This window comes from Tachyglossus aculeatus, chromosome 21 (genome assembly GCF_015852505.1).
Source record: "Tachyglossus aculeatus isolate mTacAcu1 chromosome 21, mTacAcu1.pri, whole genome shotgun sequence".
NCBI classification, from domain to species: domain Eukaryota; kingdom Metazoa; phylum Chordata; class Mammalia; order Monotremata; family Tachyglossidae; genus Tachyglossus; species Tachyglossus aculeatus.
Genome location: NC_052086.1, coordinates 4,756,878 through 4,771,500, shown reverse-complemented (window position 1 = coordinate 4,771,500; position 14,623 = coordinate 4,756,878). Strand labels below are relative to the sequence as shown.

The following is a 14,623-nucleotide window of genomic DNA, read 5'->3' as shown; positions in this document are numbered from 1 at the left end:
CTCGGCACACAGTAAAGACTCAATAAATAGGATTGAATGAATAACGAATGAATTTGTGTCTCTGAGGTGTCCCGAGTTCAGCATTACTTCTGTGATAACCTCACTGGGTGTTTCTCTCCAACTCAGGGCAGCTGAGTTGACAGGAAAGAGTCTTCCCACTGCTTTTGCATATTCTCCGGCCTGAGGCCTTGTGAACTCAGTGCATTTGAAAGGTTTTCTATTTTAGGCAAGCAGAGTGGTCTACTCGAAAGAGTAAGGGCCTGGGTTCTCATCGTGGCTCTGCCAGCTGCCTGCTCACGTGACCCTGGGCATGTCATTTCACTGCTCTGGGCTTCAGTTTCCTCTTCTGTAAAATGGGATTCAAACCTACTTCTTCCTTCCTACTTCAGCTGTGAGCCCTATGTGGAACAGGGACTGTGTCCAACCTCATTACCTTGTATCTACCCTAGTGCTTAGTACATAGTAAGGATTTAGTCATTCACTCAATCGTATTTATTTGGCGTTTACTGCATGCAAAGCGTTGCACTAAGCGCCTGGGAGAGTACAATGTAACAACAAACAGATGCATTCCCTGCCCACAACAATCTCACAGTCTAGAGGATTTAACAATCAGTGGTATTTACTGAGCTGATCACTGTGTGCAGAGCACTGTCCTAAGTGCTTAGGAGAGACCCTCTGAACTGTAAATTCACTGTGTGCAGGAAAGGTCCCTACCATATTGTTGTTCGGTTATTACTGTACTCTCTCAAGAGCTTAGTTCAGTGTCCTGCAGACAGTACGTGCTCAATAAATACGATTGATTGGTTGATAACAATACAACATATTTGGCAACTTATCCCCTGCCCACAATGAGCTTACAGTCTAGATTTACCACAGATATTATTATTAATAGGCCCAAGGCAGCCTTCTCTTTGCAGTAACAGAGACCATAAAAGAAAGAGCATGAGAACTTCGTCCAAATTATCAAGAATTCTAGATAAGGGGAGTTCCAAATTATTGAGCTTCGACTGAACATTGAACAGAATGCATCCAATACTTACACACTAGCATGTGGTTTCTTTTTGGAAAAATCACAGGCCAGACCAAGATCTGATATCCTCACGTGTCCATGCTCATCCAAAAGGATATTGGCCGGCTAGACAGAGATGGAAAATGATGTTTAAAAACAAGCCCTGCAAAAAATGCAGTTGTTCAAATCTGTTTGTTTGCTTTGAAAAACATGTAGTGGGAAATTGATACCTGGCTGTGGATTTGGGATGTATTTGGAGATCCCACCCATAATCTTGCACCTTAACTTGGTTATAAAGCCACAGGGTACATCTATTCATATCCAAGAGAGGGGAATTGTCAAGGGCAATGTATATTATGCAACCACCACAGACAAATCCAGAAAGTTCCTTCCTAAGTTTATGTATAAACCCCATATTGGAGTCAAGTGCGTGCGTGCATGCATGCGTGCGTGTGTGCGTGTGTGTATGTTCCTGTGTGCCCCAGGATTTATAGTCCTACAGATTGTGTGTTCATTTTGGGCAGGGAATGTGTGTTGTACTGTTCTCTTCCAAGTGCTTAATACAGTGCTCTGTACACAGTAAGCTAGATACAAGCAAATCGGGTTGGACCCAGTCCCTGTCCCACATGGGGCTCACTGTCTCGATCCCCATTTTACAGATGAGGTAACAGAGGCCCTGAGAAGTGAAGTGACTTGTCCAAGGTCACACAGCAGACATGTGGTGGAGCCAGGATTAGAACCCATGCCCTTCTGACTCCCAGGCCCTTGCTCCATCTATTATACAATTCTGTACTACCTCTGTTTCTCTGTGTAACGATGCTTCCGTAGGTCCTTGCACATACAGCTGTCCTCCCCACACCTATGACACCCTTTATCTTTGTGGGTGCCTGGATCTTAGCCACATATACACAGGTGTGACATGTGGTTTCCTTTCATGTTTCTTACTTCCTTTCACGCCATTCTGCCCCTGGGCTAAAAAGATAGCAGAAGGGACAGGGAGAGGGTTTCTTCTTTCTTCTCAACAGGCCAGACTGGAAGCTGTGGCTAGAGCCCAGGCCTGGGAGCTGGAGAACCTGGGTTCTCACCCTGGCTCCGCCACTTGTCTGCTGGGTGACCTTGGGCGAGGCACTTCACTTCTCTGGGCCTCAGTTTCCTCATCTGTAAACTGGGGATGAAGACTTTGAGCCCCATGTGGGACGGGGACTGTGTCCGACCTGATTAGCTTGGCCCTACCCCAGTGCTTAGTACGGGGCCTGGCATCTAGGCAATGCTTAATGTACCATTATTATTAAATTCCATTAAAAAAAAAGGTGAGGGGTAGCCCTCCCACTATGCGATAGCTCGCAACATCTTCATGTCCATGGTGTCTCTCCCACTCTCCTTCTCCCTCTTTCTCTCCCCAACCCTCTTCCTCCTCGTGATGACAGGAGCCGGAGAGCTTCTGGTTGAGCAACAGCTGTTCCAATGCCTCCTCTCCAGTGCCCCTCGACTCAGGAAGAGTCCAGCTAAACCGCCTGGCTATTTTTCCAGAGCCCCCTAATGACACTGTCATCAAAAGTTGCCTCTCTTTTATGTAGGGGAAAGTATCTTTTTACGTATGTTTTCAGTTCTGTGGAATCCAAACCAATGTAAGGCGTCCACCTACCTTCTTCAGTAATAACTGTAGTATCTGTTAAGTGTTTACTATTTGCCAGGAACTGTGCTAAGCATTGGGGTAATAATAATAATAATAATAATAATTATGGTATTTGATAAGTGCTTACTACATGCCATGCACTGCTCTAAGTGCTAGGGTAGATGGAAGGTAGTCAGGTTCAATCGTATTTATTGAGCGCTTACTGTGTGCTGAGCACTGTACTAAGCGCTTGGGAAGTACAAGTTGGCAACTTATAGACACTGTCCCTATCCAACAGCGGGTGTTGTCCCACGTGGGGCTCACAGTCTACATCCTCATTTTATAGATTGATGGTACTGAAGCCCAGAGAAGTTAAGCGGCTTACCCAAGGTCACAAAGCAGACAAGTGGCAGAGCCGGGATTACAAGCCACGTCCTCTGACTCCCAAGCCCTTCCTCACATCTCCTCCAACAGGCCTTCCCTAAGTGGCCCCTTTTCTCTTCTCCCACTCCCTTCTGTGTTACTTTGACTTGCTCCTTTTGTTCACCCCCTCATCCCAGCCCCTCAGCACTTGATGATGATGATGATGGCATTTGTTAAGCAATTACTAAGTGGCAGACAGTGTTCTAAGCACTGGGGTGGATACAGGCAAATCAAATCAGACACAGCCCCTGTCCCATGTGGGGCTCACAGTCTCTATCCTCAATTTACAGATGAGGGAACTGAGGTCTTCCCTTCTAGGCTGTAAGCTCCTTGTGGGCAGGGAATTTGAAAATCCATTCTATTGTATCGTACTCCCTCAAGTGCTTAGTATAGTGTTCTGCCTGCTGTTATAACAATGATAATAATTATAGAACTGTGAGCCCCACATGGGAGTGGGACAGTGTCCAACCTGATTTGCTTTTATCCACCCCAGCGCTTTATAGGGTGCCTGGCACATACTAAGTGCTTAACAAATACTGCAATCATTATTGTTATTCTGTCTTGAGGACTTAGTATAGTGCTCTGCCTGCTGTAGACTTTAAGATCCTTGTGGGCAGGGATCGTGGTTGGCCATACACCTCCGCATCAGAAACTCCTCACCATCAGCTTTAAAGCACTCAATCACCTTGCCCCCTCCTACCTCACCTCACTAGTCTCCTACCACAAACACAGCCCACACCCTTCTCTCTAATGTCAACCTTCTCACTTTACCTCAATCTCATCTATCTCGCCGCCGACCTCTCACCCGCGTCCTGCCTCTGGCCTGACACGCAAATCCCTCTTCATATCTGAAAGACAATGATTCTCCCCACCTTCAAAGCCTTAATGAAGGCACATCTCCTCCAAGAGGCCTTCCCTGATTAAACCTGCTTTTCCTTTTCTTCCATTCCCCTCGGTGTCGCCCTGACTTGCTCCCTTTATTCATCCCCCCTCCCAGCCCTACGGCACTTAGGTACCTATCTGTAAGTTTATGTATATTAATGTCTGTCTCCCCTTCTAGACTGTAAGCTCGTGGTGGTCAAGGAATGTGCCTGCTAATTGTTATATTGTACTCTCCCAAGTGCTTGGTACCAAGCTCGGCACACAGTAAGCGCTCAACAAATACAACTGCCTGACTAACTATTCTATTGTAGTGTACTCTCTCAAGTGCTTAGTATAGGAGAAGCAGCATGACTCAGTGGAAGGAGCCCAGGCTTTGGAGTCAGAGGTCATGGGTTCAAATCCCAGCTCTGCCAACTGTCAGCTGTGTGACTTTGGGCAAGTCACTTGACTTCTCTGGGCCTCAGTTACCTCATCTGTAAAATGGGGATGAAGACTGTGAGCCCCCCATGGGACAACCTGATCACCTTGTAACCTCCTTAGAGCTTAGAACAGTACTTTGCACATAGTAAGCGCTTAATAAATACTATCATTATTATTATTATTTAGTGCTCTGTTCCGTGTAGACTGTAAGCTCCTTGTGGGCAGGGATTGTGTCTAACCAGGCTATCATACTCTCTCAAGCCCTCAGTATAGTGTTCTGCCCGATGTAGACTAAAAGCTCCATGTGACAGGGATCTCGTCTACCAACTCCATTGTACTGTCCTCTACCAAGCGCTTAGTACGGTAGTCTGCACCCAGTAAGTGCTCAATAAATCTCTTTGATTGATTGCTAATAATAATAATAATAATAATAATAATAATAATGGCTTTTGTTAAGCGCTTACTATGTGCAGAACACCATTCTAATCGCTGGGGAGGATACAAGGTAATCAGGTTGTCCCACGTGGGGCTCACAGTCTTCATCCCCATTTTACAGATGAGGTCACTGAGGCCCAGAGAAGCTGACTTGCCCAAGGTCACACAGCTGACAATTGGTGGAACTGGGATTTGAACCCATGACCACTGACTCGCAAGCCCATACTCTTCCATTGTGCCATGCTAAGGCATCTTCAGGATTAGTAGAAAGAGCCTGGGCCTGGTAGTCAGGGGCCATGGGTTCAAATCCTGGCTCCACCACTTGTCAGCTGTGGGACTTTGGGCAAGTCACTTCACTTCTCTGTGCCTCGGTTACCTCATCTGTAAAATGGGGATTAAGACTGTGAGCCCCAAGTGGGCCAACCTGATTATCTTGTATCTATCCCAGTGCTTAGAACAGTGCTTGGCACATAGTAAGCGCCTAACAAATACCACCATTATTATTATTATTCGTGGAGGAGAGGGGCTCCTTTTTTAGGAGGACTTTGAAAATGAAGAGAGCTGTAGTCTGGTAGATGACCACACCCAATGCCACTTTAGCATTTCTGTACAGAAAAGTTATCATGTACCAAAAAGTAACGCAACAAGAGGGAAAATGAAACGCTGGAATACTGAACAGAGAAGCAGCGTGGCTCAGTGGAAAGAGCCCAGGCTTTGGAGTCAGAGGTCACGGGTTCAAATCCCAGCTCCGCCACTTGTCAGCTGTGTGATACTGGGCAAGTCACTTCACTTCTCTGGGCCTCAGTGACCTCATCTGTAAAATGGGGATGAAGACTGTAAGCCCCCCGTGGGACAACCCGATCACCCTGTAACCTCACCAGCGCTTAGAACAGTGCTTTGCACACAGTAAGCGCTTAATAAATGCCATTATTATTATTATTATGATTATTATTATTATTAACTACCGTGGCGTTCAAGTAACTCCAAAGCCCAGCATTATAGTAAGGGGAATTAAGGCAGAGCGCTCTCCTGCCTACTTGTCCCAGTCATGGCTGAGACCAAGAACCCTGACTGCTAATTATGTTGCACTGGACTCCCCTAAGCGCTCAGTACAGTGCTCTGCATATAGTAAGGGCTCAATAAATACCACTGATTGATTAACTGTTTGACTGATTTCTCCCCCTATCCCCAATTCTAGGAGCAAAGAGTCATTCAGTAAATCACTGAACGCTTACTGTGTGCAGAGCACTGTACTAAGCTCTTGGGAGAGGACGATACAACAATATAACAGATACGTTCCCGGCCCACATGAGCTTACAGTCTAGAGGGGGAGACAGACATTTAAACAAATAAGTAAAATGACATATGGATGTAAGTGGTTTGGTGCTGGGAGGGGGGAATGAATAAAGGGAACAAGTCAGGGAGATGCAGAAGGAAGAGGAAGAAAAGGAAAAGAGGGCTTAGTCAGGGAAGACTTTGAAGATGGGGAGAGTCATCGTCTGTCGGATACGATGACGGAGAGAGTTCCAGGCCAGAGGCTGCACATGGGTGAAAGGTCAGAAGAGAGATAGTCCAGTGCTCTGCTTCAGTAATGGCTCAATAAATACCACTGATTGATTGATTTTGATTGATTTCCCACCCCCAACCCATTTTCCAGGAGCAAAGAACACATATTAGCCAAGCACATAATGCATCGGAGCTGGTTAATTGGGACTTCACTGTGCTAGCCTCCCTAGAGGTGGGCCTTTCTTCAGTTTCCACCGGCCGATATAACAACTAGTCAGAAATATTCAGGTAATCCTATGTCAGAGCACCCGCCCTTCTGTTGTAAAAGGGACTTTTTCTAATCCGTAGAATCCAGTTTTAAAGAAATACTAGAACCAGGTTTTAAAGGAATACATACCTTCAGATCTCGGTACACGACGAAACGATTATGCATGTGTTCTAGACCCAGGATGATTTCAGTGGCATAAAATCTCATCTCCTTCTCTGAAAATACCCCATGCTGGGAGAGGTGATAGTGCAAGTCTCCCCCTAGAATCAGAAAACTGGAATTTAATTCAATGTGCTGGGTGGGAAATCCAAGCAGTGGCTCCTTACAGCAGCAGAGCTATGACTCTGTTATGCTTTTTTTTCAGGGGGATCCCGCTTTGGATGTACTGAGGAAAAATTACTTTGAAACAATGAGCCCAATTCAAGCCCTGCAGAGGGGAGAAGAGGCTTGCTCAAAAAGTGATGATGGCAAAAATACCAAAGTGGCATTGGTGAAGCACTTACTATGTGCCAGACTCTCAACTCAGTGCTGAGGTAGATACAAGCTGATCAGGTTGGACACAGTCCCTGTCCCATATGGGGCTCCCAGTCTTAATCCCCATTCTACAGTTGAAGGAACTGAGGCACAAAGAAGTGAAGGGGCTTGCACAAGGTCACACAGATTAGACAAGTGGCGGAGCTGGATTTAGAATCTAGGTTCTCCGACTCCCAGGCCTGCGCTCTTCGACCTAGGCCTCACTGCTTCTCACCAAGGTGGAGATTGTTGCCCTTGAGCCACTGCGTGTGAAGCTAACCGGCCTACATCTTTTCTCTGTTCATGAATCACAGCCTTTGCAAGAAGGGCACGGGGGGACTGGGTGATAAGAGGTCCAGGTTCAAATCCCAGCACTGCCAAGTATTTTCTTATTTTTAGAGAATTTGTTAAGCGCCTACTTGGTGTCAAACACTGTTCCTAGCTAGCTCATTGTGGGAAGCGAATACGCTTATCAATTCCCAAGCACTTACTACACGTTCTGCAATAAGCGCTGAATAAACATCACCGACTGATTGGGAGACAGAAGTTAATCGGGTCATACCCGATCCCCGTTCCCCACTGGGGCTCACGGGCTAAGCAGTGAATCCCCATTTTTCCAGTTGAGGAAACTGAGGCCCAGAGAAGTTAAGTGGCTTGCCCAAGGTCACAAAGCAGGCTGGATAAGTCCAAGGCCAGTGCTCTTTCCACTAGGTTACACTGCTTCCCTAGTTTCTGCTGCAGGATCTTGGGCATGTCACTGAACCTCACTGTCCCTCAGTTTCCTCTGTAAAATAGGGATACCTGCTATTGTTCTCCCTCCTGCTAAATCTGTGAACCCCATGCGGGGCAGGGACTGTGTCCAATCTGATGATCATGTATCTACCCGGATGCTTAGCACGCAAAAAGTATTTAACACCTACCATCATTATTATACAGGATCGTGTCCACAGCAGTGATGCTATATAGACTTGTTGATTTTCTCCCTGGCTTCCCCAGTCTATCGCTGTTTGAACAAGAGCCTCCTGAGAGCACTGCACGTGGTGTTTAGAAAACATATCGAGGAAATTAGAGAAACAATTTGTGTTTTCCTAAAGGAGCTTGTGATATAATGGATTCAACCTCGGGGTATGCAGATAAGGCTAAATGCTCATGACTCAGGTCTGTAATTTCTTTAGATTAATGTCTGTCTCCCTCTCTAGACTGACAGCTCCTTGTGGTTGGGGCATGTGTCTATCGATCTGTTGTATTGTACTCTACCGAGCACTTGGTATGGTGCTCTGCCTTCTGTAAGCACTCAATAAACTCCACAGATTGACTCAGCATTAGAATCAATTTTAACCCTCCTTTAAGGTCAAGTTTAGGTCGTGCCTACATTTACTGTTTGTTTCAACAGTTGGGGTGGCTCATTGTGAGAAGGAAAGCATTATGGGGGGGAGAAGGGGCGGTAATAACAAGTTCTTTCTTCTCCTCCTCCTCTCCAACTCCAAAGACGTGACTAGGAAATGGGTCGGTTTTTGAAATGGCTGTGTTACATTCAAACACCAGAATCTATCATTCTGTGACAATATTTTCCACAATGTGTTACTCTAGCACTGATTTACCAGAAAACAGGTAGTTTTACATCTGAAACTTAGAATTCTGTGTACCTTTCCCCAATAACAATGCTCTCAGGAAAGTTCCAGAGATTTCCAGACTGACTGGAAATAATGTTATTACAGAGTTTAAGTTTGCTCACCATTCATGAGATCCAGGATGAAGCAGAGTTTATCAGGCGTGTGGAAGGCATAGGTCATACATACTATAAAGGGGCAATCCTACAGAAATGAAAAAGAAAATGAACTCAGACAACTATAACAGAGACTACTTCTTTCCATTTCGTTCGCTCCAAAAGCGGTTTAGAAAAATCAATTCCCGTTCGCCCATTTTCCAAGCCACATCCCGTCGAACTTCTCAAACCTCAAATTCAAAGTGGCATTTCCTTTTCTGGTGTAGATTTCATTATCTTCTTTGGCGAACTTTGAAAAAACTAACCAACAAACACAAGGCCATTTACAACTACAAAAAGAACTACAGGTTCTCTCAAGTATGTGAGTGCATTGCTCTAAAATTTTGGCTTCTTTCAGAACAATCCAGCATGGAGGTTCAAGTTGCATTTTTGCCTCACATTATTTTTGCAAGCAACGTTTCAAATAATGTAAAGTGAGTGGGGGATAGGGTCTGAGTACCTCAGCCCTGATTTGCCATGAAACGTTTGAAAATACAAATTACAAAATACAACCTCATATTGCTAGGTTCTTATAAAAGTGTGCCTTTGAAAATTCCACTTGGAAAGCAAATGAAAAATCTCCTATCAATCAATCAATGGTATTTATTGAGTACTTACGAGGCCTTCCCTAACACCTTCTTTCCTCTTCTCCCGCTCCCTTCTGCATCAACCTGACTTGCTCTCTTTATTCATCCCTGCACCCAGCCCCACAGCACTTAGGTCCATATCTGTCATTCATTTATTTATACTGACGTCTGCCTCCCCCTTTAGACTGTAAACTCGTTTTGGGCAGGGAATGTGCCTGTTAATTGTTACAGTGTACTCTCCCAAGTGCTTAGTGCAGTGTTCTACACACAGTAAGCACTCAACAAATACAAGTAACTGAACAACTACAATACAACAGAGTTGGCAGACATGCTTCCTGCCCATAACGAGCTTCCTATTTTGGCTAAACCTGAAAAACCAAGGAGAGATGAAATGAGGAGAAAATGGTGGGAGGCCGGGGGGCGGGGGCAGGAGGAAAAAGGGAACTAATAATAATAATATTTATTAAATGCTCACTATGTTCCAGGTACTATACTAAGTGCCAAGCAAATAGGATTGGACATAGTCCCTTGCCCCACATGGGGCTCACAGTCTTAATCCCCATTTTCCAGATGAGGGAACTGAGACCCCGAGAAGTGAAGTGACTTGTCCAAGGTTACAGAGCAGACACGTGATGGATACGGGAATAGAACCTGCGTCCTTCTGACTCCCAGCCCCAGCCTCTATACACTAAGCTAGGCTGCTTTTCTTCTGAAGGGATGAAGAGAAGAAAAATGAAGCGAAAAGGGTAGGGAGGAAGATGGAGGGTGGACAAAAGGCTGTGAGCTCATTGAGGGCAGGGAATGTCACTGTTTATTGTTGTATGGTACTTTCCCAAGTGCTTAATACAGTGCTCTGCACACAGTAAGCACTTATTAAATACGATTGAATGAATTGAGCCTAAGGGACACTGGGGAAGGAGGAGGAAGAAGAAAGAATGGCGCTGGTGTGGGGCATGGACAAAGGTGATCCATCAGTCAATGATATTAATTGAGTGCTTACTACGTGTGCAGAGCACTGTACTATGTGCTTGGGAAAGTACAATATAATCAATCAATCGTATTTATTGAGCACTTACTGAGTGCAGAGCACTGTACTAAGTGCTTATAAGTGATATAAGTGATTTGGCAGACATGATCCTATGCCCACAAGGAGCTTCTGGTCTACAGAGGGAGCCACACATTGGAATAGATTTCAGCGACGGGAAATGGCAAAGTAGAACAGCATTTACATAACTACTGTGCTGCTGGCGGGAGTATCTAAGTGTGTATCTACAGGGAGAGAAAGCTAAGTGCTTACTATGGTGCTTGGCATAGAGAAATCAATCAATCGATCGTATTTATTGAGTACTTACTGTGCACAGAGCAATGTACTAAGCATTTAAGAGAGTACGCTGCAACAATATAACAGAGTTGACAGACATGTTCCCTGCCCACCACAAGTTTACAGTCCAGAGGGGGAGACGGACAGTAATAGAAATAAACAAATTACGGTTATGTACGTGAGTGCTGTGGGGCTGAGGAAGAGGCGAATGAAAGCAGCAAATCGGGACAAACGAGAGGGAGTGGAAGAAGATGAAGGGAGAGCATAATCAGGGAAGGCCTCTTGGAGGAGATGTGCCTTATTATTAACAAATAATAATGATATTTGTTAAGTGCTCACTATGTGCCTAGCACTGTTCTAAGCGCTGGGGAAGATATAAGGTAATCGCGTTATCCCACGTGGGGCTCACAGTCTTCATCCCCATTTTACAGATGAGGTAACTGAGGCACAGAAAAGCTAAGTGACTTGCCCCAAGTCACACAGCTGACAAGTGGTAGAGCTAGGATTAGAACCCACAACCTGTGACTCCAAAGCCCGTGCCTGCCGTGTCCACTGAGCCATGCTGCTTCTTCAATTAGGTTTTCAGGGTGGGGAGAGTCACTGTATGTCAGATTTGCTAAAGGACGATGTTCTAGGCCAGAGGCAGGATGCAAGTGAGAGGTTTGTGGCACTGAAGAACAAAGGCTAACACTTGTAGTCCCAGAGGGGTGCTGTGGTCTAGGGGACAGAGAGCCCAGGGCGGGAGTCGAGAGACTCGAGTTCCAATATGAAAGAATGGAGATCTCCGGGCTGGCCACTCGATCTCCCTTAAAGTCATGCACCAATTACCCTAAGGAGAAAATTGGCGTGGGAGGGAGGAAGGGAGGGAGGGAGAGAGGGAGAAAGGACAAACCCTGTTTCCTAGGGTACATAATGCTGTATGAAAATGCATCACATACACACACACACACACACACATAAAAAAAACAATTAAAAAACCCCAATGCACGCCCCAACTGCTCTCTGCTATTATTAGCCACTAAATCCAAATGAAAATGAAATGCAGGCTCTTTCATCTTTGCTCTTTCATCAGAAATCAGAGAGGGGGAGGATTGGTGGAGATTATTCCCACACAAACCACGCAACGCCTACTTGAACAGAGAAATTGTAAGGCCAATTCACATTGCCATAAACCTTTTCACAAAACATTGCCAGGGTGTAACGGTACATGAGAGCGGATCGTTAAACTTCAAATTAATTTCCATAAATCTTATCCCTCAACCTACCGGGAAGCGGTTTCATGTTATTGCCGCTGGGTTTTTCTTTTGGGCAGATTGAAATGGTGCAATGGTTTTATTGGGTTTGATATTTTTCTTCCTAAGTGCCAGAAATTTCCTGTCTTGGGATTGGTGGCTGAGTGATTAACTGGAACGGCGGTGCGTTTTAATGGGCGTTATGTAATTTGGCTCAGTGTCCCCTCTGAGTTTCAACCTTAGTATCAAAACAGATCATTCAGGTGAGCTCAACGGCAGCAGCGCTGGCATTGTGACGGAGCGATTCAAAGCTAGAAAAATTGAGGCACTGAGCTAAGAACTATTTTAAAACGTAAACATTATAGTCCAATAAGTTACCCTGGGTCTTCTATAGTGTTTTGACAGATGGGACACCTAAAAGTCAGAAAAATGACAGCCCTGGGCTAAGAATTATTCTAAATTCATCAGACATCCAACTGGCAGTAGAATGCTTCAGTTTTCACATAGGTTTCCACAGACCTGGCAACGGGTATGGGGCTACTAACATGTCCGCCAAAAGACAGAATAACATTAGCTGTTGCTTCACCTTCTCTTGTAAGTAAACAATATTAACAATAATAATAATAAACAGTGCTAGGCGCTTAGAATGTGCCAAGCACTGCACTAAATGCTACGGTAGATACAACGTAATCAGGTCTCCCAAGGGGCTCATAATCCAAAGGGAGGGAGCAAAGGAATGGAATCCCCATTTTGCAGATGAGGGACTAGAGAGGCCCAGAGAGTGAAGTGACTTGCCCAAGGTCACACAGCTGACAGGTGGCGGAGCTGGATGTGCTTTGCACATAGTAAGCGCTTAATAAATGCCATCATTATTATTAGAACCCAGGACCCCTGGCCCCGAGGCCCAGGCTCTATCCACGAGGCCAAGCTGCTTCTCGACTAGATGTTTTCTTATGGTCTGAATGGTGTTGATAGTTCTTTGGACCGATGGACTGGTTTAAAAGATCGCTGGTTTAACGGGTTGCTAATTCCAAAAAAAACCCCACTCCCCCTGTCAGGGTTCTGCCTTGAATCAGTCCCGACACAGAGGAAAGGGAGGCTCTCAAAACCCAACCTCTTCACCCACACATCGGACAGACACTGACCTCTCAAAAGCGATCCCCACCATAGCGCTCGGTCTAGAATTATTTCATGCTGAAACATCGACTTGCCCGAAGCGAGCAGTTTGCACTTCGCTAAACACCGAGTTAAATTTAATGTCCTTTGGCCTAGCGCTTCCAGTGAATCGCAGGTGTGTCAGACTGAATGGCTCCAAGTGGAGACCTAAATGTTGACATGTTGACGGACCCTCCGGGGGGGTGCTGTGGACATGTCTTCTAAAAGCAGAGGACAATGGGGCCATAATTGGCAGATCAGGGCCATTTAAGTGGAAGAAGCTCGATGTAACTGTCAACCAGCATAGTATAAAGGCTGGGGGGAAACGGTTGGTGCTGCTGCTTGCTGTAGTCTGAAAGGAGGACTGAAACACCCCGGGCAGAGGGGACGTTCCTACGGGAATGCCCGCGCTGGTTTCGGCCCGTTAAGGACCTGAACACCAAATGGGACTATTGTTCCACGGTGGGAAATTCTCGATGCCTTCAGATTGAGGACTTAAATAGGGTTAGAGATCTCCTCATCCCTGGGTTGAGGGCTTAAAAGAAGCAGGATCTTTACTATTAATGTTTTCCTGTAGGTTAATAAATGTCTTCTTACTGCGATACTGAATATCGTGGTTTATTCCACCTGCAAAGCTGAGTCACAAACCGCCCCCCGTCCTTAACTGACTCTATTGAGACGTAACACTGCCCTAAAACCCTATTAAAAACCACTTCCTCTGGGGAGCTCCACCCGGCTTCTGTCATTCCAACAATGCTTTGCTACGCATATGGCATTTTTGAAGTGCTTACTATGTGCCAGGCACTGCACTAAGCACTGGGGTAGACACAAACTAATCAGGCTGGACATAGTCCATGCCCCACATGGAGCATCAAATCTCAATCCCCATTTTACAGATGAGGGAACTGAGGCCCGGGGAAGTTCAGCGTCTTAGATGCAACATGTCTGTTTGATATTTGCAAATAATTTCCATCTTTCTGTTTACCGTGTTAGATGGTAAGATCGGGAAGGGCTAAGATTATGCATCTTCAATCAATCGGTGGCATTTATTAAGCGCTAACTTTGTGCTGAACAGTTTCCCAAGCACACAATATAGTATTATTTCCCACTCAGTACGGATTCAATAGATATCAGTGATGATGAGCAACCTGTCACATTTTACACAAATACATGAAGTAGTAGTAGCAACAGTCTGTGAAGTAGCTTGGCACAGTGGATACAGCACAGGCCTGGGAATCAAAAGGATCTGAGTTCTAATCCCAGCTCTGGCATTTGCCTACTATCTGACCTTGGGCAAGTCAGTTCGCTATGCCTCAGTTACCTCCTCTGTAAAGTAGGGATGAAGACTGTGAGTCCCATGTGCAACAGGGATTGGGTCCAACCTGATTAGCTTGTCTCTTCCTCAGCACTTAATACAGTGCCTGGCCCATAGCGGGAGCTTTACAAATATTATTAAAAAAAAAAAATAAGCACTTAACAGTGTGCAGAGTCC

General features: G+C 45.4%; 1 protein-coding gene across 2 annotated transcripts in view; it reads right to left on the bottom strand.

The window, feature by feature from the left end:
• Positions 1–14,623, bottom strand: part of GRK3 (G protein-coupled receptor kinase 3) — a 151,243-nt gene that overhangs the window by 35,492 nt on the left and 101,128 nt on the right. For both annotated transcript variants that reach the window (XM_038763157.1, XM_038763158.1), the window contains 3 exons: positions 8,807–8,885; positions 6,688–6,818; positions 1,041–1,135 (listed from right to left, as the gene is read on the bottom strand). In XM_038763157.1, coding sequence (XP_038619085.1) covers positions 1,041–1,135; positions 6,688–6,818; positions 8,807–8,885 — 305 coding nt within the window. The remainder of the gene's footprint in view (positions 1–1,040; positions 1,136–6,687; positions 6,819–8,806; positions 8,886–14,623) is intronic.